General features: G+C 60.4%; 7 protein-coding genes across 8 annotated transcripts; 2 read left to right on the forward strand and 5 right to left on the reverse strand.

The window, feature by feature from the left end:
* The first annotated feature begins 279 nt into the window (after positions 1–279).
* JDV02_004119 (uncharacterized protein) lies at positions 280–3,332 on the forward strand. Of its 2 annotated transcripts, XM_047985304.1 has the most exons (8): positions 280–752; positions 842–964; positions 1,040–1,316; positions 1,374–1,909; positions 1,961–2,234; positions 2,292–2,467; positions 2,522–2,705; positions 2,755–3,332. In XM_047985304.1, exons 3-8 carry the CDS (start codon positions 1,292–1,294, stop codon positions 3,225–3,227), a joined length of 1,668 nt encoding a protein of 555 aa, XP_047841281.1. In that variant the 5' UTR covers positions 280–752; positions 842–964; positions 1,040–1,291; the 3' UTR covers positions 3,228–3,332. The 2 variants fall into 2 exon arrangements, with proteins under 2 accessions (XP_047841281.1, XP_047841282.1); XM_047985305.1 differs by having other exon boundaries at positions 1,021–1,316; positions 2,292–2,705.
* Positions 3,235–4,872, reverse strand: JDV02_004120 (uncharacterized protein). Its single transcript, XM_047985306.1, has 2 exons — positions 4,494–4,872; positions 3,235–4,411 (listed from the first exon to the last, which is right to left on the reverse strand). The coding sequence occupies exons 1-2, from the start codon at positions 4,701–4,703 to the stop codon at positions 3,311–3,313; spliced, it is 1,311 nt and encodes a 436-aa protein (XP_047841283.1). The 5' UTR covers positions 4,704–4,872; the 3' UTR covers positions 3,235–3,310.
* A 398-nt stretch (positions 4,873–5,270) lies between these two features.
* On the forward strand, positions 5,271–7,210 carry JDV02_004121 (L-glutamate gamma-semialdehyde dehydrogenase; the record flags this gene model as incomplete). Its single annotated transcript, XM_047985307.1, has 4 exons — positions 5,271–5,417; positions 5,479–5,951; positions 6,038–6,987; positions 7,038–7,210. The coding sequence occupies 4 exons, from the start codon at positions 5,271–5,273 to the stop codon at positions 7,208–7,210; spliced, it is 1,743 nt and encodes a 580-aa protein (XP_047841284.1).
* Positions 7,211–7,316: 106 nt separating this feature from the next.
* On the reverse strand, positions 7,317–9,123 carry JDV02_004122 (uncharacterized protein; the record flags this gene model as incomplete). The annotated part of the gene is made up of 2 exons (XM_047985308.1): positions 7,317–8,496; positions 8,588–9,123. 2 exons carry the CDS (start codon positions 9,121–9,123, stop codon positions 7,317–7,319), a joined length of 1,716 nt encoding a protein of 571 aa, XP_047841285.1.
* Positions 9,124–9,633: 510 nt separating this feature from the next.
* AQY1 (Aquaporin-1) lies at positions 9,634–12,186 on the reverse strand. The gene is made up of 2 exons (XM_047985309.1): positions 10,752–12,186; positions 9,634–10,670 (listed from the first exon to the last, which is right to left on the reverse strand). Exons 1-2 carry the CDS (start codon positions 11,229–11,231, stop codon positions 9,933–9,935), a joined length of 1,218 nt encoding a protein of 405 aa, XP_047841286.1. The 5' UTR covers positions 11,232–12,186; the 3' UTR covers positions 9,634–9,932.
* A 2,562-nt stretch (positions 12,187–14,748) lies between these two features.
* On the reverse strand, positions 14,749–18,430 carry PTH2 (Gluconate transport-inducing protein). Its single transcript, XM_047985310.1, has 2 exons — positions 17,493–18,430; positions 14,749–16,923 (listed from the first exon to the last, which is right to left on the reverse strand). Exon 2 carries the CDS (start codon positions 16,725–16,727, stop codon positions 15,396–15,398), a length of 1,332 nt encoding a protein of 443 aa, XP_047841287.1. The 5' UTR covers positions 16,728–16,923; positions 17,493–18,430; the 3' UTR covers positions 14,749–15,395.
* A 7,354-nt stretch (positions 18,431–25,784) lies between these two features.
* JDV02_004125 (uncharacterized protein) lies at positions 25,785–26,918 on the reverse strand (the record flags this gene model as incomplete). The annotated part of the gene is made up of 1 exon (XM_047985311.1): positions 25,785–26,918. The coding sequence occupies one exon, from the start codon at positions 26,916–26,918 to the stop codon at positions 25,785–25,787; it is 1,134 nt and encodes a 377-aa protein (XP_047841288.1).
* Between the last annotated feature and the right edge of the window lie 381 nt (positions 26,919–27,299).

The raw sequence follows: 27,299 nt of genomic DNA on the forward strand, positions 1-27,299 counted from the left end.
ATCAACAACCTCGTTGAAGTGACAGAGTGACCCCTTGTGCCGAAAAGGCATTAGTGATTGGGTGCTCAGAGGTTGTATGCCACCACATGATCGAGATGCCCTTGTAGGGGTCGATTCGTCTTCATCTTAGTCTCTTATCAATCAGTCTCAGTGGCACCCGGTCTTGCCAAGACTGTGTACTTACCTATCTATGCAATCTTCAGCCTAAAATCCCCAGCGGTTGGTCTACATATCAACTACACCATCACCCTATAGCTGCCCCGACTCGCATTTGGCAGCAAGAACCCCAACCGTTCCACGGCCGCAACCCTCAGTGTTAGACTTTATTGGCAGTGCCTGATCCGGGATCGGAGATACGGCAATCTGTGGGGTTTGTATGATTTGGGGTAGAGCCGCCTGTGGCGGGCGCGCCTTCCCAATGCTGGTGCGGGGTCCAGCTCCGTCCGACTCCGACCACCAAACAACCCATCAGCGAGCCCAAACTCCAACCCAGCCTCTAGCTGAACCCTACAACGTTGACAATGTGAGAGAGAGAGGCAGTTGAGGGCAGGCCTATTCCCGAACGTCGGTGCCGCGTGCCGCCCATGATCGCCTCCGTGCCCTCCTGTTCTGCCCTCCTCGGCCACATCGTTCGAATACATTGACCCTGCTTCGCCCGCTCCCACCCGTCGCTGCCAAATGTCGCCCGTAGCCGCCGCGCCGGACCTACACGCCGTTATATCCAGCAGAATCACCAAGAGATCCTCTAACGCGTGAGTTCCCCTTCTCTGTTGCTGCTCGCTCTTGTCCGCTTGTGTAATAGCGTTGTTCGCTTACCTTTTCTCCCTTTCTCGCTGCCTAGATGCGCCCGCTGTCGTCGCCAAAAGATCAAGTGCAGCGGCGCCCACCCCTGTGCCGCATGCAGCAGGCGCAAGCTGTCGTGCGATTTTGACGACCAGGATCAGAAGATTCTCGTCACGAAAGGGTACTGAAACCGTGGTATCTACGGGTGCGGTGATGCGTGTTGACCTTACTCGCCAGATATCTCACGTCTCTGCAGGAGAGGATCGCCAATCTCGAGCAGAATGGCGGACAGCGCCTATATGCGGACGCAGAGAACTCCGCGCCCCGTGTTCAGAGCCAGGAGGCTGATGCCACAGTCGAAACTAGCGTCGTCACACGACTAGATGTCGCCGATGGCCTGGGGCAGGAGGTGCAGGTCGCATCCGTCGGCGACACGTCGCAGCACGGCTCGCTCGAGTCCGACGTGAGCTCCCTTGTCAACCCCTTTTCGTCTGGGCCGTCGGCATTCATGACGTCTGAGAGCGGACGTATTTGTAAGTATGCCACCTGTAGGCTCGCTGGCTGCGGACCGCCCGGCTCACAGGGCTCAGACTATCTCGGCACGTCGTCCAACTGGTCCTTCACTCGCCGCCTCCTCAGCGTGACGTACGAGCACGTCCACAAGCGGCCCATTCCGCCCACGGCGCTGCTCTTCGACGGCGAGACCTACGACCTCGGCTGGCAGAGCGACCGCGCGGCCACGTCGGCCGCTGCTCTTCCCACCATCGATTACGCCACCCATCTAGTCAACACGGTGCGCTTCCACTGCGGCCAGGTGTTCCACCTGTTCGACGAGGATGTCTTTATGGGCCATCTGCGTGACCATTATGCCGACTCCATGCAGAGGTGTCCGGCGCGGGACCTGTGGCTGGTTCACTTCCAACTCATCCTCGCCTTCGGAAAGGCCTTTGCCACGAAGCCTAGGCATGGGAGTCGTCCGCCCGGAGTGGGCTTCTTCGTCAACGCCCTGCATTCCCTGCCAAACATGACGGTTCTATGGAGAGACCCCGTCCAGGCTATTGAGATTCTTTGTTGCGTCGGCCTCTATCTTCATTGTATCGACTACCGGAGCTCGGCATACAATTATGCAAGTTCCATTTCTTGATTTTGTCCGATGCATGTTGCTGACACCTTGCAGATTGGGCAGGCAGTGCGCATGGCCATGAGTCAAGGCTTGCATACAGACGTGCCCATAGAGCAACTGGGCGAAGCTATAGTCCAGAGATATCGCAAGGTTTGGTGGACCGTCTACGTCCTTGACCGTGAGATGACGTCCTTGATGGGGCTCCCGCAGTCTGTTCGCGACGAGGATGTCCACACTCAGCTGCCCACATTTCAAGGCGACCCGTTTCGCACCGTGGCGTTCATTATGCGGACCAAGTTGTCACACTTTATCGCGAGCATCGACCGAGGTGCGCCTCACCCGCAACCCCCCCGCTGTGTCACTGGCGTACTGACTCCGTGTGCAGCAGTCTACAGGCCAGACGGGCGGTTAGACAACAATTTTTTGATGCGCACAAAGGACGCACTGGCGGGCCTAGCCGGGCTCACGGACGAGCTGCATGAGCGCTTTCCCCTGCTACTTGACAATGACGAGAGCGGCATCTCGAGGCTCTCGGCCCATCTACACCTTCTATATAATCAGGTACGGCTAAGTCTAAACGCACCTGGGCGCCAGATTCAGGGGCTAATCGTGCAGTGCATCGTGCTGGCTACGCGGCCGCTCCTGTTTTGCTTCTTCCAGATCCGTCTCGAGTCCCTCGGCTCGTGCCTTGATCTTCTGAACACGTCATCGACTGTCCGAAGCGTGCTGCAGATGTGTCTCGACTCGTCGCAACACGTGGTGTCCATTCTGGAATGCCTACAACACCAGGGTCTACTGGGTGAGTCGGTCATGGCTTGCTTAGAGGTTTGTGTCCTAACCGTGAACAGAGACGTTCTTGTCCTTTGATCTGGAGGCCCTCTTCATCTCAACCACCAATATACTGGTGGCTCCGACGCTGTACCCTGACTCGGCCGCGAGCTGGGCCCAATGGCGCCACAAGGCGCACATGGTTTACGACGAGCTATCGAGAAGTGGCAACTTAATTGCGCAGGCTGAGCAGTCGGAACTAGAGCGTCTGGGCGGGATGCTCGACAGCATTGATTCCAGCCCTGCAAGGAACGTCAGCAACCCGCCCCCGAATCACGCCGAACCGTCATCAATCGCGCATTCTGAAGCAGCCCCAGGCGAGCTACATCCCCCTCTTACTATGCCTCCGACCCCATTCCCCGGGGGCAGTCTATTTGATGAGAATTACTTTGGCACGGAGCTGTCAGCGGCGCAGATCATGGACATGGTGAACTCTATTGACAGCGGGCACACGCAGTGGGTGTCGCAAGCGATGGTTGAACACGGTATCTGATCAACGTTGGGGCTCATTCTTGTATATTTTAATGTTAATGTTAGGAGATGTGGAAATCGTCATGTTGATCACGCTGTTGCGCTCTACAGCTTCGGCCGGGACGGCTGCACATCGCGAAACTCTCTCGTCTCGCCGAGACGCCAGCTGACACTGGCTCCCCAGTCCCCGCTGTCGCCATCACGCACCGCATTCTTCCACCTCCACTGCGCAACGGGCTGCTCACCCCCTGCCTCAAGCAGATCCATGACCCACGAGCCGACAATGGGAAACATCTTGAACCCGTGGCCAGAGTCCCCAGTCATGACAATAACGGACGAGCCCGTCTTGGGAACGTAGTCGATGGTGTAGTCCGAGTCGCTCGTGTCCGCGATCCAACACATCGCCTTGTTGACGAGTGGCCGGTCCCTGAGCCACGGAAACGTCTGCTCTATCAGCATATGCACATTGGCCTCGTCGTCCGCCGGCATGAACCCGCTCTCCTCCAACGAGCGCGGCGGGAGCGACACGCCGTTCGCCTTGTCGGTGTTGACGTAGCCAGCGCCCATCGGGCAGAACTTGAGCATCTTGGTCTTGGGGTCCGGTTCGAAGAAGAAGCCCAGGTCACGCGCATACGTTACGGGCATCCCGCGCAACGCGGACGCCTCGCCGTCGGTGAGCTGGACGTGCGCGACGGACCACGCCTTGGCCACCACGCGGGGCGCCAGCTCCGGTATGAGCCTCGCCACCGACGCGCCGGCCGCGACGACGACCAGCCGCGCCTTGTGCACGCGCCCGCTGGCGGTGCGCACTCCGACAGCGACTCTCCCCGTCGGGCCGTCCCCGTACAAAATGTCGGCGACGTCGCCGTCCGGTCCCAGGAAGAAGCGCACGCCGCGGCACGCCGCCTCGCGATGCACCGCGACGAGCGCATCGGCCGAGTGCGCGTACCCGCCGAAGCGGTTGAGGTATCCGCGCCAGCCCGGCAGCGCGCCGTCCTGCAGCTGCCAGACATGCTCCGCGATGGCGGCCTTGCTGTCGAGGCGGACGACGTGCGACCGCATGGCGGAGTTGCACTCGGCAGACTCCTGGAAGCGGTCCAGTGTGTCCCTGGCTTTGTCTGGTGCAGCCCCAGACACGCAGTGCAGGAAGCCAGTCTGATGGAAGTGAGGGGCGAACAGGGAGGTTTTCCATGCGGCGATGGCTTTCTGCACGTTTCAGGGCGATTGGTGTGAGTAAGTACTACGAGAAGTAACATTTGCGGGGGTGGCGTCAATGGGCTCAACGCACAATCGTCAGATCCGTGTAAAACGGATCTTCGTATTCGGCGCGCACAATCTTGTTGAGGTCGTTTCCCGCCGACGAGCGCGGCGGGATCTGCGTGTCCTTTTCCAGGACGGTGACGTTGTCGAAGCCGGCTCGCGAGAGGTGCAGCGCGGTGGACAGGCCAAAGGCTCCCCCGCCCACGATGATGACGGCATCTGACTTGGAAACGTTCATCTCGAAAGACTTTGTCGGACCTGGGTCGTCGATGGATGGAGGGCAAGTGATAGCCAGCGAGCCATTTGATGTCTACAGGCAGGATGGGGGGGGGGGGGCGTGATGAGGCCCCCTTGGCGGGCGTGCCTTGACTTGATATTCAGCCTGATGCGCGCGCGCACAACACGATCGTCGTGCGTGCGGGCAACGTGACCCTGGCGACATCGGCGTCGTCGGCTGGGTTGCAGATGCAGACGCAGATGCAGCGCAGCCAACGGGCGTGCGGCTGGTGGCCCGACTACCCGCCCATACGAAGTGCGGGCGTGACAAAGAGAGATGCAGAGCAAGTTGCAGCAAACTCGTTAACAGGGGCATCGGGCGGGCTCCCGACGGTGTGTGGGGCGAATCGGGACCGGAGCCGGTGTGGGTCTACGCCGCCCCGGGTTCGGCACCGTGTAAGTGCCCCGGGACTGCCATATTTCTATTGACGTGCACGGTCGAAGGCGTAATGCCAGAGAGCTCAACCCTGCTACTCCCCCGAAAATAACAACTGCCAAGTCACTGATCTGGGCTAGACAGGAACTCGCAATGTCAATCTCCAAGCTCGCCGCGTCGCGAATCTCACGCAGCGCACGCGTGTCCGTCACCGGCCGGCACGGACTCCAAGCATGCCTGCAGCTGCGGACCAAGACAACGGCGCCGTTCCGTCTCCCCGACGAGCGCAATGAGCCCAACGTGGGTGTTTCTGATCCGTGTGGCCGGGCAGCACTCGCTGATCTTTGATACGCTTTGGCAGCTTGACTACCGTCGCGGCTCTCCCGAGCGCAAAAAGGTCGAGGAGGCGCTCGCCCGCATGCGCGCCTCCCTCCCGCTCAAGAGCCAGGTTCACTTCAGCGGGCGCGCCCAAGAGGCGCCTCACTCCCTCGACCAGGTGCTCCCCGCGGAACACGGCACGGTCTTCACGAACTACCCGCTCGCCTCGCGCGCGCAGGTCGCCGACGCCATCGCCGCCGCGCTCGCGGCCAAGCGCGGCTGGGAGGACACGCCGTTCGTGGACCGCGCCGCCGTCTTCCTCCGCGCCGCGGAGCTCGTCGCCGGCAAGTACCGGTACGAGCTCGTCGCCGCGACGATGCTCGGCCAGGGCAAGAACGTGTGGCAGGCGGAGATCGACGCCGCCGCCGAGCTGGCCGACTTTTTCAGGCTGCACTGCAACTACGCCGCCGACATCCTGGGGAGGCAGCCGACGCGCGGATCGGACGGTATCTGGACGTGAGTTGACGTTTCTTCTTTTCCCCGTTTCAATGGGCGCGCCAGGTGTGCTCGCTCGATGCCACGTTGACCTGACCTGAGTCCAGACGCACCGAGTACCGTCCTCTCGAGGGATTCGTCTACGCCGTCTCGCCGTTCAATTTCACGGCCCTGGGCGGCAGCCTCGTCTCGGCACCCGCTCTCATGGGCAATGTCGTGCTGTGGAAGCCCTCCCAGTACAACATTCACGCAAGCGCGCTCGTCTACAAGATCCTTCTCGAGGCGGGGCTGCCCCAGGACGTGATTCAGTTCGTCCCGGGTGACGCCGTCGAAGTCACGGACGAGGTCCTCGCGCACCGCGACTTTGCAGGCCTCAACTTCATCGGCTCTTCAGACGTGTTCCGGTCCATATACGCCAGGATCGGACAGGGCATCGGGGACAAGACGTACCGCGAGTTCCCCCGCGTCGTCGGCGAGACGAGCGGCAAGAATTTCCATCTGCTGCATCCGTCCGCCGACATCTCTAGCGCCGTGAACCATACCATTCGCGGCGCCTTTGAATACCAGGGACAAAAGTGCTCAGCGACGTCGCGGGTATACGTGCCACAGTCTCGCGCCCAAGAGTTCATCTCGGGCCTCAAGGCTGGTGTCGAAAAGATTACCATCGGAAGCCCGGTAAAGGACTTTGAGTCGTTCATGGGGCCCGTGATCCACAAGAACTCTTTCGACAAGATCACGTCTATTATTGACGCTGCCAACAAGGACCCGTCACTGAAGCTGCTGGCCGGCGGCACGTACGACGGTTCGGTCGGCTACTACGTGAACCCCACCGTTTACCAAGCGCAGTCTCCGGACCACGAGCTCTTCAACCAAGAGATCTTCGGCCCCGTGCTTGCAATATACGTGTACAAGGATGAGGATTGGAGCTCGATGCTAAGGAGCGTGGACGAGAACGGCGGCGGGCTCGCGCTTACGGGCGCCGTCTTTGCCACGGATCGCAAGGCCATCAGAGAAGCAGAAGATGCTCTCCGCTACTCGTCTGGAAACTTTTACATCAGTAAGTCAAATAACGGGAAACTGGAAGCGCGGGCTAACCTTTGGTGACAGACTGCAAGACCACGGCGGCCCTCATCGGCCAGCAGACGTTTGGTGGTGCTCGGGCGAGCGGCACCAACGACAAAGCGGGCAGCCCGGACGTGTTGAGGCGGTTTACGAGTCCGCGGACCATCAAGGAGGAGTTTGGTTCCCTCGACCATTTCACGTATCCAAGTAATGAGTAGCGTTCTGAATAGTAGACGCAGATGGTAGAAGTCAATGTGTATATCGTTATGTAAAGCAGATATGAAATCACTCTATGGTGCATGAACCCACTTCCACGAACCGCACTTACTCAGTAGACTTGGCCCTGCCGGGTCTAACCATCCGCAGCACCTCCCTCCAGAAGCCCAAATCGTCTTCCTCATTCTCTCGTTCGTACGCATCAATCGCCGGCCTTTCCCACACCAAGTCCGCCTCGGACGGGCGCACAAGACGCGTCCGGTGAACGAGCTTCCATCCCACAAAGAGCACAGGACTGACCAGTACCATGGTGTAGTGCGTGAAAAAGTCCTTGACGTCCCAGTGGCCCGGGAGAAACACGGCGTAGCCGTTGACGAAGACGATCAGCGCCATGTACACCAGCGCGACCCACGCGCAGTACGGCTGGCCGTAGCCGTAGTACGGCAGCGTGGAGCGGTCGACGCCCTGCGCGCGGGTCGCACGGTAGAAAAAGATGTACGTCGTCGCAATGATGGCGTAGTTGAGCACGCCCGAGGTGGTGACCAGGTTGATGAACCACGACAAGACGCGCGCGGTGCTCCCCGACACGTTGAGAAATGCGAGGCAGGGGAAGATCATGGTCACGGCCAGGCAGTAGATGGGCACGCCGGACGGGGTGCATCGGCGGAGGAAGGCGGGTGCCTGCGATTCGAGCGCCAGGCCGTAGAGACTGCGCGTCGCGTAGAACGTAAAGGCGTTGCCGCAGGAGAAGATGCTCGTGATTAGCAGCGCCGTTATGATGTGTGGCAAAACGCTGATCCCCATATTTTGCATGGCGATGATGTACGGCGATGCGGTCGCAGACCCAGAGTTGCCGTTGGGGTCGTTGAGGATAGACACAAAGGTCGGGTCATTGTACGGAATCACGATACCGACACACAGGGCGCTACCCACGAAGAAGAAGGTAAACCGAAAGTAGGTCGTCTTGAAGGCGTTCTTGAGGTACCGGCGCGGCAGCTTCGTCTCGCCGGCCAGCATGGACACGTACTCGGGGCCCACGATGGTAAATGTGGCGTTCCACAGCGCCGTAAGAAAGCCCTCGAAGCGGCCAAGGTCGCCACTGGCAATATGCTCGGCAAACGCCCCGGGGTTCCTCCAGTACCGGAACCCGTAGGCGTCGTGATGGGGGTTCCCGCCGACCATGGTGATAAAGGTGAAGCTAAACACGATGAGAATGAGGACGACCTTGCCAGTGGCAAGCCAGAACTCGCCCTCGCCGTACCACTTGACGGCGAAGACGTTGATGCCGCTGGCACAGGTGTCAGCCCAAAGTCAAAACCCCACGAGCCGCCATATCCCCCTGGTGCCCACACTACGATTTGGTCTCAGGGACGACGTACAAATACAGAGCCGTGCATACTGCCACCACCGCCGCCGCGGGGATATCATCCCGCCAGAACGACAGCACGACGTTGATGGCCGAGACCTCGAATGGGATGTTGATGGCTTCGTAGAGGAAAAAGTTCCACCCGGCGAGGAACCCAAACGCCGGGTCGACCCAATGGCCGGCCATGCGGATAAAGGCACCGCTGACGGGCATGAGGACGGCCATCTCCGCCATGCAGTTGTTGATCATGGACACCATGGCCGAGTGCAGCGCGTACGCCAGCAGCAGGCCGCCCGGCCCGGCGTGGAGCAGGCCCGTGCCGATGCTGACGAAGGTGGCCGTGCCGATGGAGCCGCCGATGGCGATGAGCTGGATCTGGCGGTTGCCCAGGCGGCGCTTGAGCTGGCCCGCCGCCGCCTGGGCGACGACGACGACATCGTCGCTCTCCGAGGTGACGGTGCCGTGCCCGACGCTGTCTGCCTGGGTGGCTTCCTTGCCGATGTCTGCGGCATCGGAGCCGGCCATCGTCTTCTCTTCGTGCGCCTTCATGGCTATGCGATGAGAGGTGCTCAATCTCGGTATAGGAGTGAGCTGCGTCAAGGGACTGGAGGCAAGGTAGTTCTGACTGAGACAGTCTACGCTGTTACTACATGTGTGTATGACGGTGACCCCTAACTAGACACTGCAGCGTGTATATATCATAAGCTACAAACCCATCTCGTATTTCTCGGTTTGGCCGCGGTCCTCACCCATCTTGCTGGCAAGGTATCCCTTGCATTTCCCCGCAATCCGGGGAACTGGTTCTCATGTTGAAATGAAGCACTTGGCCGTCTTATCAGTCGGGAGAGCAGCCGGAGTCGCGTGTGGTGGTTGCGAAGCCACATGAACGACGCTACGGGAGCGGTCCCGCCATCGCCCGTCCACCCAATGCGGAAATGTCCAGCCAAAACCACCGATGACAGGGCAGGGGATCCTGGAAATATCGGATCCACGCTCGATTGCGGGGTACAGAGTCCACATCAGACACAATGGGTAACATCTGAGGGCCCTGTTCGAAGACGGAGGCAACATTACTGTTCATTAAGGAGGTTTTAAGGTAGTATCCTATCCTATCCTATACATGCTATAATTACTTGGTGTTTTGGGGGGCAACCCGAATGCCTGTTCCATCTGGGGGAGTCACACGCCGCTTTTCTGCATACGATAAGGCAGGCTATGCCGACTCTAATCCAACCCCATCTGTAGTTAGTCAACCCAAGACGACAAGCGTCTGGATGTTCGTCAATCCGCCGTTGAAGTTCTGCGGCTTTGTCCTTGGGAGGGCACGACTGCCACTCCGACAGACAACCGACACTGCTTTACACCTGGGCGGTCGAGCGCAGCTCGCCGTGAGTCGCGTGCGTCGGGCTCACAGGCAGAGCGGGACTCATGGGCCCGTGGATTCCGTCGCCGAGGGCAGAGCTGTCGCGTGCCGTGTTGGGGGGCGAGTGCGGGTTGTTGAGCGTGTACTGGTCGCTCGAGGTGCCAACGTCGCTGTTGATGGTGTGTCGCTTCTCCTCGGCGCCGTTCACGTGGTGATGCTGGTGCCCGCCCTGCTCCAAGTCGCCCGTGTCGTCCTGCCCCGGGTTGGCGGTGCGGTAGTCGAGCCACTTGAGCAGCGTATAGAGGACAAAGGCGAGCAGCGCACCCAAGAAGGGTCCCAGCCAGTAGATCCACTGGTAGCCGGTGAAGCTGGTGACGACGGCCGGGCCGAAGGAGCGGGCCGGGTTGATGCCGGTGCCGGTGAAGTTGGTGCCGCAGATGTGGGCGATGAAGATGGCGATGCCGATGCCGATGGGCGCCAGGTACGTCGAGCGGTGCTTCTCCACGGCGAGGAAGTAGACGGTGAGCACCAGCTGCGCCGTTAGGAACATCTCGATGAAGAGACCCCTCGAGATGCTCGTGTTGTTGTTGAGCTTGTTGGCGACGCCCAGCGGGCCCGGCAGCAGCGCGTCCGTGACGGCCGCGGCGGCGATGCCGGCCACAATCTGCGTGGGGAAGATGAGGAGGCCGCGGAGGGGCTTGACGGCACCAACGAGGACGAGACCCAGAGTGACCTGAACAGTAACCAGTCAGCCGACGCCCCCAGGTCATTCGTTGCTCGTAAACCCCCCCTTCTAGGTGGTTGTAAAACTTACAGCAGGGTTGAACATGCCGCCGGTGACACGGTAGAAGATCCAGACATTGACGGTGATGGCGGCGCCGAAGGAAGCGGCAATGTACATGAGGCTGAACGGCGCCAGCACCGCATCAGGGTTGCTCGGGTCGTTGTTGTTCACGGCCGCCTGCGTGCCAATGAAGGACAGCAAGAGGAACATGAAGGTGCCGCAGAACTCGCCGATGATGACAACGGCGAGGTTCCTGTAGGCACTCGGCATCACGTGGTCTCGTCCATCCTTGTTGAACCGGTTCTTGCGGTCCAGGAGGGTCCTAGTCTTCTTCTCGCCCATCTTGATCGTTGAGTTTGCGGTGTTGATACTTGCTGCCGGAGAGCTCACGGCTGGATATGATTGGACTTGCGTCGGTCGGATAGGGGAGGGGGGGGAAGCGCTCAACACAACGTTATGAGCAATGGGCACGTCGGGCCAAGGGTCGGGAAAGCTCATAGATATACTCATCAACTCCCAGAGAACCGGCACCTCGGCCGCCAGCCGTCTAGTCCTTCCATTGCCCCCCCTCTCCTGTCATAAGCTTGACCCCATCGAGGTGCGGGAAGCCAAAGGTCGCTAACTTTTCAGCTGTCCGGAACAGTTCAAGCTCTTCTCGCAGAGCACTGACCCGGAGATGGGCGCGTACGCCGGCGGATCGAATCCGGCCTGCCGCGATACGGGGTGCCAAAAACCTTGACCACGGGAACGGACCCTTTTCGAGGAGACATGCCAAGCTCAGGGTTCTGCCCACGGCAGCTGAGGAGGCAGAGGACCTGCCTAAAACCCAGCGGGCCGCCCTATCCATGTCCCGGCACCTTCCGATACCCTCCCAAGCTGAACATGAGCCCATCGCCGAGTTCCAGGCCGTTCATCCTGTTGCTTGTCCGCCTTTGTTTGGAGCTCCTTGGACTTACAGGATCCTCCGTTATTCCTGATTGCGGTCCCCTTTGCCCCCCCCCCCCCCCAAACGGATACGCGCGAGCGGCACGGGAGGCTCGGGGGAGAGCTCGCGCCACATACTCACCAAGATCACCAACCGGACGACGGCCAAACGTGTGTAACGAAAACGAAGCCATCGACCGGCGGACGGAACTCAATGATGCGCGCCAGAGCCCCATCGGGCACAGTTTCCCCAAGGCCCTCTGACAGAGCGAAAAGCGTGCCGCCTCCCGTGCTTTAGGCAGAGGGCTGTAGCGGGTGCTGTTGGCCACGAGCCTCGTAACTTGGTGTTGAGTTCGACTAGCTTTACACGAAACGGCGCTGGCGCGGGGCGCTCGCTTGTGGCAGGTTGCCAAAGTCTAATTTTTTCCTGTCGCCATACAACGGTTCCAAACAGCCGGTAGTACCCCTCTTAGGCTTCGAATTCTAATCAGCCCCGCGCAGCCAATGGCCTCCCGAGAAAGCCGCCGGGTTCCAAGTGGCGAAGGCCCCGGCCTCTCGCGACCAGACGGCAGCTGGGCGTAGCAAGTTAGTACGACGACGACTTGTCGAAGTGGGCGAGACTGGTGTCTGATTGCGGAATCAACAATCCCACGGCCAACACCCATCGACATTGACGGAGCACCGGACGACGGAGGAGGAGGACCTCCGCCGTGCTTTGCGCCTCCATGGTACGATGGTGACAGCGCGAGAGCCGCATGGCACCACGCTACGGCACGCCCGCGAACGCCGTCCGCCGAACGACCGGTCCCTTGGCGGACCTTGAGGCCCGCTTTCGCGCGATGTCGACGGACAGAGCGGCTTGGCGGCAAGGCAGAGGCCACGCAAAGAGGGCGGCGGGCCGAGTCAACCGGAGCACGATTGGGGGGGGGGGAGGAATGTTGAAGCCCGGTCTGAGTGTCGTAGCCGCTTACCAACGCAGACACACACGGAGACACACACAGGCGATGGATGGCCCTGCTTTGTGTAACGACTCCAAGGTGATGTGGCGTGCGAGCACCCATCAATGAAATCGTCATCCCCTACAGCCACCCAATGATGACGCCCCTTGCATGTCGGCGGGTCGTGACGGGGGGGACTTGCTTGGATGCATTCGTCCACCGCTCTGCAATAAACATTTGCGAGTCTCCCTGCACGGATGGGACTCGAGAGTCCTGACAAACTAACAACGTTCAGAGACCATCGCGCGTCGTCAATGGCCATGGGCCCAGTAACCTTAACTCAGATACATTAGAAGTTATCATAAGTTACTACGTATGTATACTGTAGTAACTTAGTATACCCGCGGCTCGGAAACCGGGAGCCCTGGAAGGCTGGGCGGACAGGGCTATGCCTGCAATCACACGTGGTCCGTCATCGCGCACAGATGGGGTTTTCCGTGTGCCATGGTCTCAGGGCGGCTGAACGACCCCATCCGCGCTTTGCACATGGAGGCAGTGCACGCGCAAGGGCAGCTGATGCCATGGACCTACCCAAAAGAGCCTACATATCTATTACCTACCTACGTACTACCTGGCGTACTTGGCGCTGCCGTGGGAGAAGCACGGCCGCCTGACCCACACATGGTCCATGGTCCAAAGTCGGCTCCGGCTGTGCTCCTGCTCGTACCAAGTTAGTTACGTAGTAGCTGGAAAAGTAAGGAAGACGGAGGATACGTAATTTCAATGTATGCCCATGGTGCAAGAATATTCTCGTGGCCGTGACCACGTACCTTGAATGCATGACGTCGACAAGGTGCACAAACCATTTGACCCGTCTTCGATGCATCGCTTCAAAACCCACCGCGTCTTGGGGTAATCTGCAGGCCCTGACGAAAACAACCACATCCTTTCCATGTTACGGAGCTTTTCATCCTGTGCGTTGCAAAAGACTAGTACTACATGGTCTCAGGCGAATGTATGGCAATGGTAGTGGTACGTACGGCAAAGACTCTCTGCCCGCAGCTCGGCCCTCAAGAGACAGTCTGCGACACAATCTCACGATCCCCGTTCTCGAAACACGATCCAAGATTCCAAGACTTATGCAGATGGAACCCGCACACCGTGTATAATAAATGAGCTCATACCATGATGCGCTTGGCGTTTCACTCCGTTGCATGTACGTACGGCCCATGGCCGGCCCGCATCGCATGGGGTCAGAGTGCGCTCATCAACGCAACGACCCATCGAATGAACTTTTACGAACGGATTAACCCAGTGCATTCGCCTTATGTTGGACTGCGTATCTCTCTCATGATATTATCTTGCCGTAAAGTTTCGCCGTACTGCATGAGCTTGGAGGCCTCAGCCTGCTGGCCGGGACGTGCGCCGACCCGCAACAACTCCATTGTACAATTCCGCTGCTTCAACCTCGTCCAGATAATCTGGCCTCGACTGGCGCGCCTTTAATAGCACAAGCATCAGCTGCAATACAATAGCGCCAAAGCCACGTATAAACCATTGATTACAAGTGCCATTTGGCTCTGGCAGCCAACCTGTCACGATCTCACCCCGTCTCTCAGCCTCGCTGCACGGCGAAATACATCGTGACCTGCACACCACAACGCCAATCGGACCCAATGTGCCCAAGTTGTATGCACTCTTGCAAGGCTGGCGGTGGATGTGACTCATTGTCACAGTCTCCAGCTTTGTGCGTGCCTGTTCACGTTACTCAGCATTAAGCATGCTCCATCTCTACAGCACACTCGCACTCTACTTCTCACTTATTTTACTTTGCTTCACATAAACAACACCCACGCTCGTGTAATGCAGACGTCAATGCCAAAGACTCACCACGCCGATCAAGATGGCAGGGCAGGGCACACGCTCTCAGTGCTCACATCTCTACCGCGTTCAACCAGAGCCCGTGGATTTTGAGACTGCACCCCTGGATGCACTGCACCACATGCCGGATACACATGAAGCTTTACACAGCACGGCCGCAGCGATTGTGCAGCATAGCATCACATTTCATGAGAGGTCACGCCGTCTCTTCAACACAGCGCACGTTTCGTGCCGACGTTCCTCGTCATCCAAGTAGACCTATATTTGGTTCAATCGAGGTGGTGGTACAGAAACCGCGAACCGGGCTTCATCTGGTCCACCACCTCTCGAAGCCGGGCGACGCCCACAATGACGCGGCTTTCCTACGGTCACCCCAATGCGCCCAGCGCCGTTTGACCGAGCCCCAGCAAAGCTCCTTTTCTACAATCTGCCACGCAACAATCGCCCATCTGCCCCGCGTCCCTGCCGTGACCTCGTATTGCCCTGATCAACTCCTGGTCCGTCATGGACTTGGCAATCTACAAAGCTGCACACTGGTTGATGCATCTGGCAGTCACACGGCGACTGCCGCCTTGGCAGAGAGAAATGGTGGTTGGTCCACCTTTGCGTTTAGAGGTGCTCCTTCAAACAGAAATACGTAGCCCCTTGATGTTATGCCCATGACGGGCTCACGGCGCAAAGTATGACCTGGCGAGGCCTCGGCAAATTCATCTAATTCATCATTCTCGGCTCTATATGCCGGGGAAGTGCTGCACGGTGCCCGGTTGCAACAAGCATGCCGAAATCAGCGCATTCGTCCATGGATTCTCCCATGCCAGTACCCGTTCGCCAGACCCATGTGGAAACCAAATGGCAACATGCCGCTAATGCACCGACTCCCAGTCATGTATCGACTAAGAAACGCCAAAAAGAATTCCCACTCTCGTGCACCTCAGATGCAAAACTTGCGGTCCAGCATTCTCAATGCCCGCGCGTCCTCGCTTACGCCAGCCTTTTCCGCAACCAAGCTCTTCAGTCGGGGGCTGCTGCTAGCGCTACCACTGCTGGGGGGCTTGACGGTGCCGGCCTCGCTGCTTGGCGGTGTTGGGTGTAGTAAAGCCGACAAGCTCGACCTATGGCCGTTGACTGCGCCATCCTGACTTGCCCGCGGCGGGCTCACGCTCAGGTTTCGTGTCGGAGGTGTAGCCATACCAGCATGCGAGGCAGCGGGGGCACCATTAGTGACAGCGTTGAGCGCGGGAAGCGGCCCATATCCCCTCGCAGGAGCATTGTTGAGGTGCTGGTCACTGACGGCTGCTTGTGCCGCTGCCTGCAAGTCCTTCTGCCGCGGTGAGTCGTACAGTATGGGTGGTGACGGCCCATGGGAAGAATGGTGACCTTGATACGGCGGAAGAGCAGGCTTCGAATTCTGCAACGGAGGCAGCGAGCGGTCACACGGAGCAGCGTGCGTGTAATGGCCATTGGAGTAGGGAGGCGGCGGCGGCGGAGGCTGATGCGATGCGTGAGGTGGCGGCAGAGGGTGGACATGTGGTGGATACGGTGCAGGCGCGTAATGTCCGTAAGGAGGCGTCGCGGCGGGCGACGGCGGCCATCCATAGCCTGGCTGGACGTAGTGCGGTGCGTAAGGCTGTTGGTGATGCGGGTGAGGGGCATGGTGGTGTGGCGCGATCATATACGGCTGCTGCATCGGAGCCCTCGTAAGGGCAGGTGTTTGGTTCGTCTCTCCCATGCTAGACTCAGGGTACATGCCCTTTGGAGGTACGATACCGCGAAGAGACGGGTCGGAACTAGGTTGGGGCGGGTCAGGCTGGCCGGGTTGCGGTCGAGAATAGTAGGAGATGAGGTGAAGGTGCTGGCCCGTCGACGTGGTGATGCTGAAAGACTGCTTCATGAGACCGTCGGCCTTGTAGCGGTACCCCTCAGGTTCGCCATCGTCGTGGTCCTCGTCGCTACCGCGGCCAGAGTCTGGGGTCTTGCCCGCGCCTCGTCTGCCGCTGCCAAATCCGCCTCCGCGTTTGCCCTCCATCTCTCTGTATGTCAGGAAGCTGCCCGACACGCGGCTGGCGCTCCACGATTTCCCGTCCGTCCACCGCCGCATCCCAGCCTCCCGCTCGTCCCACACAAAGACGGAGCCCGAGCGGATTGACTGTCTTTCCTTCTCCGATAGACGTCGTTGGACTCGGGGCAACAGACCAAGACGACACGCCTCAAAGAGCTTGATGGCGTCGCCCGGCGTCCGCACGTAACCGTGGTACGTCTCCATTTTGTCGGCGCTGATTAGATCCGTGATGAACGTTGGCGCCTGCTTTCGCAGGACAGCTTCAGCCTTGTCCGGCGTGAGTGAAGTCGAGCCGGGTCATTCAAGTCTGGGCTCGATGATAACTCGAGCTCAGATCAAATCACGGGAGTGAGGCCGCTTCCTCTTCCCGGTTGAGGCAGCCGAAAACTTCGTAAGAGTGCTGGTAGGCGAGTTAGTCTCAAAAATTCGTCATGATCCGACTTGGTATGACAAGGGATTGTGGTGAAGCCCATGACAAACGGGTGCGTCGTGCGCCTACACGAGCAAAGCTCAACCCGTGATGTGGAATGGCAAGCTAAGCAACGACACGGCATGCTCGCAAAGTAAAGTGGACAACGTTCCATCGCACATATCCAGGCGCTGCCGCTTGGCTATATCGCAAGGCCACAGGATAGGCGCGTCAGTCGCCTTTTGGGAACCGACGACGTATGCACTTGTGAGTGCCTCTCAAGCGATGACACTTAGCTAGCAGTGAGAGCGAGGTGACAACGAGACGAGGCCACCTAGATTCGCACTCGCGACAAGGTGGGCTCTCGCTCGCCTTCGCATCCAGTGCACTCAAATGACAATAGAGCGAGCGGGAGGCGGCAAGGCGGCATCGCCACGGTCAATGCCTATGCAGTGCCACGAGACTCATGGACACACGGATTTTGTGTGTCGTTGCATGATATAAATAATTGGGAGATATAGAGCAGTAAAAAAAAACCCGGATCACGCAAGGTAACGTACCCAAAGGGACAATTGAACTGGTAAAGTCGAGAGACTCGCTCGCTCGCGACACAGTGGCTGTTGAGGCGTTTCGCGAGAGCGTTGAGAACCGTTGCGGTGTTGCGTCTGCAGAGTCGCCGGGGCTACTCTTCACTGCTGCTTCCGAGTGCTAGAGGGAGTGAGGTCGTACGTGTCGTCGGCTGTTGACAGATAAAGTTGCCGAGAACGAGATCGGGAGAGGAGTTTTCGAGAAGAAGAAAGGGAGATCGTCGAAGTTGGGGATGGCCGAGAGCGTGACGAGCCAAGGGCACGGATGTGCAATGAGTGAATGGATAAGTCGGCGCCGCGAAGCCGAGAAGGGGGGTGCCATGGACCGGGGGGGAGGGGTGTGTGGCGGCTGGGGTGGGAGTTTGGCGCAGCGGGAGGAGGCTGTTGGTCAGGACAAGCTTTTGTCGTTTGCGGCCCACACCCAGGCAGGCAAACCCAAGGACAGACGAGGCCCAGCGCTTTGATGGCCGCGGTGCTCACTGCTTGACCGGCACGCCGAGGGGTTCCTTGTGCGCTGGGCGGTTGTCGCGCGGCAGCGGGACGATGATGGGGGACGGAGGCTGGTAGGTACAAGGGCGGCCGACTTGCCTCGGGCCCTTACTTAGGTTAGTAGTAGGTTTGTTTGCTGCACCGGGTCGTCCAGCGCTGCACAGAGCACAGTACGGAGTACTGAAGGATGCTCTGTCTCAAACCAGGGCAGGTCTCTGCAGTTGGCCAGAGGCACCGTTCCGGGGCGAAGAGAAGCGAGCTCCGAGTCAGTAAGAAAGAAAAAAAATAGGCAAGCAGGTTCGCCCAAGATTCAGACTCAGATTTAGAGTCACGGTCCAAAGGGCAGGAACGGCGCGAGAACCAGCCAAGCCGGAGTGGGGAGCGGGCAGAGCCAAAGGCAGGGGCAGAGGTACTTTGTAGAGAGGCAAAGGCAAGAGCGGAAAGGAGAGACACTGCTCTGTGTTGTGTCATAGGGCCCCATGGGCGCCAAACTTGTCGACGAGAGGGAAGGTGCGATGGGCCTCTGGCGTGTCAGCGGCCGATCGGGAATAAGGATGCGCGCTGGTCAAGCTTCAGGCGTGCCGGCTGCCCGAGCCAAGACTCCAGAATAGGCAGGATCCTGGGTCCTGGGCTGCCCACCCGTCGTCCTCTGCCCTGCCAGGGGATCTGACCTCCTGCTTGCCCAGGCTGCCGGGCTCGCTCCAGCTGCTGCTGTCTGTCGCCGCATCGAGAGGCCGCGTGCGCTGTGATGCTTGAGGTGCAGCTTCCTACACCGCAGCTCCTACACCACAGTGCCTAGGCAACTTGTTCCTCCCGGTCGTCAGGATATTGGCGCATCTGCACGCACCTTCGTTGTCACCACCACGCGCCGGCTGGTCAGCTCAACGACGGAGAGTCCAGTCCAGCCAGCCCGCCGACGCAACGTCGTCCACGACGGCAAATCGGTGTGGGTGCCAGAGTCCTGACCCGTCCGGGTTGCAAGCATCCACAATTCCACATCGTGGGTGCGCCGCGGCCACCACCCCGACCGACGTAATGCCACACGGGTGGCTCGCGGCTGAATGGGCAGCGTTGCGCAAGGTGGCATAATAAGGTCATAAGAATCTCCCCTAAGCTTATTTTCACGGCTACCTGTTGAAGAGGCTTGGCCTGCCGCCTCAGACAGGCGTCCATGGATAGCTCGGCAAGTCTAGCCACTGGCCTAAGCTCCAAAGGGACGTTGCCGACCTTGCATGGAGCAGCCAGTCGGTGTCCGTGTCTTGGATCGAGGCCGGCGAGGACCGTACAGTACCTATCCATCATCGTCGCATCTAGAGTCTGTCTGTCTGCTGCCGCTCACTCACCAGGATCGTGCCGCAGCTTGCCGACACAGCTTTGCCCGTGCAGACCAGCCGGACAGAACGACGGAGACGACGTGGGCGGCGAGGGCAAACGCAAAGACACCAAAACAACCCAGACGGCGGAAAGTGCTGTCTCGTGTGAGGCGGCCTGGGACACGCCTCTGGATAAATCGGCACCGCCTGCATCCACCCCCACAGTGCCACACGCACGCCCAAGACCCAGCACCAAGAGTCTCGCTATCCTCTTCCACTGCAGGGTCTTTTGGTTCTGTGGCAGAAGTAACCCGCACACTGCTGGGACAAAGGGGTGCTGCCGAGTCGGCCATGGCCCAGAGCACGGCACGCTAACGACGCCTTGTCGCAACACCAATTGCCGTGGCTGCCGAGTGAGTCTCTGGGGACTCTCGTGGAGAGGCCACACTTTGGCCAACCTGGCCAATTCGTGCCCCGTCGTCCAACTTGAGTGCGGTGTCCAGTTTTATTCGGCACCGGGAACGAGGAGGAACCCGAGAAATCTGCCTTTCCCATTATTGCAACAGCAGCATGTCGGCCACGGTGGCTACCCGACCCGGCCATCTACTATTACTACAGCGCAATTCTACAGTGCAATGCCCGTGCGTGTGGGCGCTGCCAAGGCCGTTCAGACAGGATCACCGAGATCTGCGAGTGCTCATCCTCGTGTTCACACGAGCCTAACCTTGAATCACCAGTAGTCGAACAACAGTCACGCAAACACCGTTTCGTGCAACCGTCTCAGGCGCTGCCTCACCCAGACTCTGTCCGGCTGCATGCAGATGCAGGTCGCGTCAATCTATGTATCCTTCCACGCCATCTGGAGCTGCCATGCGCATGTCCCTTGGTCGGTGGCGCACTCCCGACTTTGCCAATCTGCCGCGTGTCAAGAGCACACAATCGCCCACCAGCGACTAACCCCTAGCAGGAGACTTTGGTTTCTGCTTGCTGTACTCCGTCGAGCTCGAAACGTCTTGCACAATCAATGTCGGCCTCAACACCCAATGACGGAGCATACGCAAGTCAATTTACTGGGTCCCATGCAGACATATTCCCTTCACAAGTCGGAATCACATGGTGGTCTAGGGGCGCTTTCGGGATTCTCAAGCAGCTTCCCAGTGCAGCGATAGAGGGACGTCGGGGCTTGCGGGCCTTCTCCTGTAGCGAAGGGAGCGACATGCCGATGGGCATCCCGCGAGAGCTGGAGCGTCGTCGGCGACGGTCTCTGACGTTCTCCACGATGGCAGGTATCATTATCAGAGCAGAGGTGACAAGCCGAGGTGGCATTGATCCACGGACAGGTAGAACGGGAACGAATGGAGGCTGCGGTCCCGTCCTGTGTCGCCAGCCCGAGTCTTCGCATCTCCGCTGGCCCCAGAAGAGGCGCCCCGTGCATGCGCTGATGACGTCTGGCTACCTCGCCGAGCCGGCTCCGGCGGCTTCTGTTTTTTGGCAAGAGTTGCAGTCGGACACGCCCCTCGAGCGATCCGCCAATTTGCAAGCGCCAAATGACACGAGCTGATGCTTAGCTACCTACCTAGGTACAGTATCTATCTACGTATGTATCTGCATTGGGCTTTCGGGGAAATGCCCTCTATGTCCACTGCTGCGCACCTGGGCTCCGCGCCTGCTGGTGCGCTCGCTGCGCGGAGAACCGGCGAGGCGGCGACACCGCGTGGCGCCTGTTGTGGGAGGCAGTGGCCGTTGGCTGTCTTGCCGGATAATCGGCTCTCTTCGCTGACGGGCAGCTCCCAGCGTTTCAGTAACGCCGCAGGCATGCACGGATCAGCACAGACCACGCGTTGGGATTAATCGCCTGCCGCTCCGCCGCCAGCAAGTAATCGCCTGGAGTGACGAAGGAGTCGGCTGGGCTTCCCAGCGGGTTGCAACTCTGCAAGTTCCAGCAATGTCCAGTGTTTGGAGATGCCGATGCCAATGTTGCCAAGCCGCCGATCCAGGTGTCCCCGGCAGGACGAAATGCTTGGCTTCTTCTTCCCCAGCTTGTTCTCGGCACGTCGACTCTCGACGACGCACAGCGCGTCCCGTACGACGCCGCCGAGCCGCTGGAAAGGTCGAGCAGAGGCCGCAGCAACCTGCGGTGCAGTGCAGTTGCATTTCATTTCATCACGACCGACGATCGACGCAGCTCGCGAAGGCGGTCTTGACGCCAGCGGAGGGGGTGAACCGAGCAAAGTCTGCGCTACGGCTAACTCGGCTGGCCAAGCACCTATCATGGTCCACTGCGACTTGGGCTTTTAAGCATGAATTTAAGCGTTGCAAGCCACTAGGCTTGGCACGGAAGCTCATTCCGCCTGATGCTGCGAGACGGAGGGGTGTGAGCGCAGTAACGGCCGCCTGCGCAGCCTGCTGGGACGGCCGCGGTGGGCGCTGGGTGCGAGCCGCGAGGTCTTGCGGGCATGAAATGACTCCACGACGGTACAACGAGGCCCTGCGCCGTCGGCCGCCTCGCTGGGCGCCCCTTGGCCGTGCCTCGAGGCCAAAAAATAAGGTGGACGAGGGAGGCATTCATGGCAGTCTTGGCGCTGTCGAGATGCCGTCCCAGCCGACTTGGCCCACAGGGGGCCCCTGGCGGTGGGTCGCTTGCACGAAGGGCGCAAGTCTCGTGGTCATCACAACCTTGGTGCGTTGGATGGGTGGGTTTATTCCCGGGGCGGCCATTGTCTGATCTGACGCTGACAGCTGTGGCCCGTCGTCAGCGCCTCGCTCGCTGTGGCTGCCCCGCGGCTGGGAGTGAGAGGGCCATTCATTGAGCCAACATAAGCGTGCCGCCTCCACTGGTGCTGACGACAACCACCTGTGGCTTGGGGTCCGCACGGAGCCCTGCACCTGCGCCTCCCGCCACAGAGGAAAGGTCAACAAGACAGAGAGAGAGAGAGAGAGAGAGAGAGAGAGACCGGGGAAGGGTGAGGAATTGTGGTTCGCTAGCAGGATGGAGAAGAAGCTCTCATCATGAGGGACAGTACGTCGTGCTTCGTACCGTACGTCTCCTACAGGTCGCGAGAGCGAGAGTGAGTGAGAGGGAGAGACGGGCTCGCACCATGCTCCTAACACGCAACTGAGGACTTGCCGTGCGATCCGCCCTGGGCCCGCGCATTCCCGTGTGTGCACTGACAAGCCTATCAAGGCCCGTCGGGGGCACAGGCCAGATCACCACCAAGAGTGGTAGAGTCCGTCACAATCAGCATGCCGATCTGGCCGAGCCTTTTTCTTGCGCGCCCACGCGTGGGACTGCAGACAACAGCGCCGACCGACAGTGACGAATGGCCTCTGCCAAGTGCTCCCGAGGCGAACGGAATCAACGTCGTTGGCGAACGCGTAACTTACCAGCACCCCACGCCAGACCCTTGCAAGCCCTGCAACACAGCGTCGTGAGCAGCCGCCGCCACGGCCGAGTCCAGAACGCCGGGGAGCCCCCGAGGACGTCATTGGCGCACCCAATATGCTTATTGCGACCCTTAAACTCGACAGGCGGCGTGTGGCGGAGAAGCTTCAATCGCGGACCAACAGTGGGCGTCGAGGGGGGGTGTGCTTGACTTGGCTCCTTTCCCCTGCAGGGAGACGAGAGAGCCTAGCCCTCTCAGATGCGCCGTCTGGTGACGACGACTGCACATAAGTGCGGTTGATGAGTGGCTGCCGCCGATCCTGTTCGTCTCATGAAGCAACGGAGGGGGAGGGGGTTTTTTTTTTCGGCAGCAACAGGCACAGTCTGCGGAAATGATACTAATAAATGTACACACTTTGTACCTGCAACAACAACAATGACAACAAGTGACCGGCACGGTTCGTCGGGTTTGCTCGCAACTGCCCGGTCGCGCCGTCTGTCCAAGCAGCGTCGTGGCTTTTACGCAGCACAGAGCAGGGAGAGGGGAGCGTGGCGCGGGCACCGTCTCGGGCGCCCGGGGGGGGCTCTCCCGTCAGAGTTGCAGGAGGCGAGACAAGCCGGCGGCGGGTGCCGTCCCCTCTCATCAGGGAGCAGTCGTCGAGATGGCACAGTACGAAGTAAGTTTTAGAGGTACGTAGGTTGTGCGCCCGAGCAGCAGCCGGTCCGTCATCCAGCCAGCCGGCCAGCCAGCGTGGCCCGTGACGTCTCTCGAACAAGCTTTCTGCGACAGAAACAAGTTGGAAGCCTCCCGAGCGCCACACCGCCGGTCGACCCATTTTCCAACGTGAAGCGTTTGTACATGCATACGTACGTTACCACGTACGTATCCGCAGGGGCTCACGCGAGACAGGACAGCGGCTGTCGCAGACAGACAGACGGACAGGTAGACAGACAGTCGGCAGTTGGCCGAGCCCTTTGCCCTCCCACCTGTGCATACCTCGGTAGATGGGGGGGTTGGCATTGTGCCGGGTGATGCTACAGTCCTGTACAGAACGTACTCGTATGGCGACTGTCGAGGAGCAGCGCACCGGCGGCGTGTCACCACCAACTCGCCCATCGAAATCACTCGGGCGCATGGTGCCCTTCCTTCGTGCTGGCACCCTGCAGGGCAACGCTGGCGCGCGAAACGGGCACTGGCCCACGAAAGTGTCGCTCGATAGGCTTCATCACCACGCGCCTGCCCAGCGAGAAGGGAAAGGAAAAAAAGGACCTCTGGGCGGGCGAGGCGTACGTACAAATGCGGCCGACAAAAAGGCTCGGAACATTACCGAGCGAGCGAATACCAAGAACTATCTTTTTCTTGTAATCCAGCCCGCCGTCCGGGCTACAAAAGCTGCGACGACAGAGTACTTGGCGTCGAGCATGGCGCCTTGGCTCTTTCTTGTCGCCGTCCCTTAGCGGCGCGGCGGCGGCGGCGGCGGCGGCATCGCGAGGCAGCGTCGAGCGGTAGCGACGTTATCAGGGCGGCGGCGGAAGGGGGATGCTTGTCCTCCCAGTGCAACGTCATGTGCCTGCTTGGTACCAAAGTAGGGAGTTGAGCAGTGAGCGCCAGAAGCGAAAGACCGGTGGTCATATCTCGCGCACAGTGCCTACGTACCGGGCTTTGCTGGTCAAGGTTTGTTTTTTGTTTTTTTTTGCGCGCGCGCGCAACCTGACACTCGGATGACGGACGGGTGGCACCGCGGATGTCGCGACGGCATCGGCATCAGTATGAGGCATCATCATAATCATCAGTCAGCACGGCGGCCGACGGCATCGCAGTAGGGCTGTGTCGTGGGACGTGCCGCAGAAATGGCTGACTGGCAGGCCGCCCCTCCCTTTTTCTCCCGAGGTAACGGGCAATTCGATCTTGTTTGCCAAAGAGAGAAATATTCCTCGACCCAGCCTCGCTCGCCCGCAGGCGCATTGCATGTCGAGGAGCACCGCAGGCGTGAGTCGCATCTACCGGCACCGATCCACCCGCATCGTGAAAGCAAATGGCCGGTAAACCGGCACGGGGGGAGGGGGGAGGGGAGTCGCCGGTGCGTCTGGGGACTGTCCGGCTGTGTGTGCCCACGGTACGTGCGAGCGAGCGAGCGGGCGTGCGCGGGCACCGGCCGCGTCGTGCCCCCCCGTTGCCGTCGGGGGTCACGATGCTCGCTACCTGGAACAAGACTCCTCCTTGCGTGTGTGTGTGTGTGTGTGTGTGTGTGTGTGTGTGTGTGTGTGTGCTTGGACGATGCGTTGCCGTGCCGTCCTGTACTGCACTAGTATCTTGTACGGCACGCCAACAAATCTGCTACTTACCTAGTAACTTAGTCGCTACAGAGCAGCTCGACGTTCCGGGGAAAGCTTGGGTCGGTCATTTGCCGCTCGTCACGTCACCTTCCAGCATCGGAAGAGGCAGGACGGCTCCTCGGCACGGACGTGAGCGAGCCGATCACGACGATTTTCGTCACTCGTGTCGAAGATCTTGGCGCTCGGCCACGCAAAAGTGTGGGAAGGGGGGGCGACATCGCATGCGGGCACGGTTTCATATTATTTTTCCGCACTTTTCTGACGCTGATACGGCGACGGCCGCGGCGGACGACGACGACGACGACGATGACGATGGTGGCCCCCGCCCGTTCCCCCTTCCTCCCTCCCTTGTCTTGCGTCTCGGAAAACACAAGAAGAAGAAAAAAAGAGGTCCAGCTACCAAGGGGATACACGCACGACAAACGCACCGGCCGACCCTGGGAGGCACCGCCGCCAAGACGTGCGCTGTTTAAGCTTAACCGCACTCAGGGGTCTGCCCTGCGCTGCCCCTTGCCCTTGGCTCGACTGATTGCTATGCGCATAACCCTCGCGGGGCCCTGGGCTGCCCACGTTTGGTCTTGGTTTTTGATGCGAGAAGGGGGAGAGGGGGGGGGGATGCATGAGGGCAGCGGGAGAGGTCGCCGCCGCCGCCGCCGGGGCGCGTGTGTGTTTGACGCGGGCCCGTCCGCTCCTCTCCTGTCCTGTCCTCTCCTCTCCCGTCCTGTCCCGTCCTGTCCCGTCCTCTCACGGCGCCGCCGTCAACGACAGCGCGATGCTTCTAAACTCGTCTGCAAACTGTAGCTTGTCCCTCCAGCGCCGCGGCACAGCCTCTTCGCCGTCGCGCGCGCCCAGCAGCCCGCCGGCCACAGCCGCGTTCGTGTCCGTGTCCTTGCCCAGCCTCACCACGTCGACGAGCACGTCCTCGAGCCCGCGGCCCGTGTCCAGCACCGCCGCAACGCCCACGGCCAGCGTCTCGAGCACGTAGCCCCCGCACCGGCCCGGCAGCATCTCGGGCGGCGGGCCCCCGCCGCGAGGGTCCGCCATGTCCGCCACGGAGAGCCGCCTGCCCAGCCGGAGCGCCGCGAGGACGGGGCCGCCGCCGTCTCCGTCTCCGTCTCCGTCTCCATCCCCGTTCCCATCTCCGTGGTCGCCCTCGAGCCGCGCCGCCACGGCCTCCCCGGCCCGCACGGCGTCGTCGGCGGGCGCGCCCCGGACCAGCTCCGCGACGATGGTGTTGTATGCGGCGCAAGCGACGGTGCAGCGCCGGTCGTCGTGCGTGATGCGGCTGATGCGCTGGCTCTCGTCGACGAGCCGCCCCGGGTCCGTCTGGAACAGGCCCGTCGGCAGGCACCGCATCAGGCTGCCGTTGCCCGCCGCGCCCTGGCCCGCGCCCGCCCGGTCCGGGTCCTGCGAGTCCACGTACCGGAGCAGGCCTTTGATGGTCGCCGCCCCGATGTCCACGGGCCGCGACCCAAACACGCGGCCCGGCCAGTCGCCCTGGAGCCATCGCACGAAGTAGTCCCCCGCGCGTCTCGCAACGTCCACGTCCGCGTCTGCGTCCCCGGCGGCGGCGGCGGCGGCGGCGGCGGCATCCCTGTACGCGAGGAGCACGCCGCGCGTCATGTCGGTGTCGTCGGTGGCGTGCCCGGCCGGCCAGCGAAAGGGCCCGCCGCCGACAATGTCGCGCAGGCCGCGCGGGTGACTCGCCGCGACGGCCGCGTGCGTCTCAAACTCGAGCGTTGCCCCCAGGGCATCGCCCGCATGCAGCCCGAGCAGGGCACCGACGACGCGAGACTGACGCGGCGAGAGCGGCATTGCCGCCGCCGGCTCCCCTGCACCTTGATCACCGTGGTGGTCGTCGTCGAGTCTAGGCGGCATATTTGTGGCTGCGCGTTGTTGGGAAGCGGGGACGTGTGTGTTGCCTTATTAGGACAGAGAAACAAAGTTCCCTGTGCACTACGTGTTTTGTGAATAGATGGGATGGGATGAGATGGGATGGGGGGCCCGTGGGACGATCCGATGGCTGCGGCGGTTGTGAGAGGATGAAACCCGCGGCGTCATGAACGAACGGGTGACGAGACGTCGGGAACGGCTGACTGACTGGGGGGAGGAGGCTGAGCCACGCCAGGTCAGTCCAGGCAGCCAGCTACAACGATTGCTGACGAGACAGCCCATCCGAATCCGCTTCACTGGCCACGCCATCTACTATGTTGTATGTATGTATATATGGACACTGTTGGGGGCCGAATTCGCCTCACT

The sequence above is a fragment of the Purpureocillium takamizusanense genome, chromosome 3, assembly GCF_022605165.1.
Source record: "Purpureocillium takamizusanense chromosome 3, complete sequence".
Classification (NCBI taxonomy): Eukaryota; Fungi; Ascomycota; class Sordariomycetes; order Hypocreales; family Ophiocordycipitaceae; genus Purpureocillium; species Purpureocillium takamizusanense.

Coding starts and splice junctions, on each gene's coding strand:
- PTH2 (XM_047985310.1), bottom strand. CDS start 16,727: ATGGAGACGTACCACGGTTACGTGCGGACGCCGGGCGACGCCATCAAG.
- AQY1 (XM_047985309.1), bottom strand. CDS start 11,231: ATGAGTATATCTATGAGCTTTCCCGACCCTTGGCCCGACGTGCCCATT. Junction 10,671..10,751: donor GCGGCATGTTCAACCCTGCT/GTAAGTTTTACA, acceptor GTTACTGTTCAG/GTCACTCTGGGTCTCGTCCT.
- JDV02_004119 (XM_047985305.1), top strand. CDS start 679: ATGTCGCCCGTAGCCGCCGCGCCGGACCTACACGCCGTTATATCCAGC. Junction 1,910..1,960: donor GGAGCTCGGCATACAATTAT/GCAAGTTCCATT, acceptor GACACCTTGCAG/ATTGGGCAGGCAGTGCGCAT. Junction 2,706..2,754: donor ACAACACCAGGGTCTACTGG/GTGAGTCGGTCA, acceptor AACCGTGAACAG/AGACGTTCTTGTCCTTTGAT.
- JDV02_004120 (XM_047985306.1), bottom strand. CDS start 4,703: ATGAACGTTTCCAAGTCAGATGCCGTCATCATCGTGGGCGGGGGAGCC. Junction 4,412..4,493: donor TTTACACGGATCTGACGATT/GTGCGTTGAGCC, acceptor TGAAACGTGCAG/AAAGCCATCGCCGCATGGAA.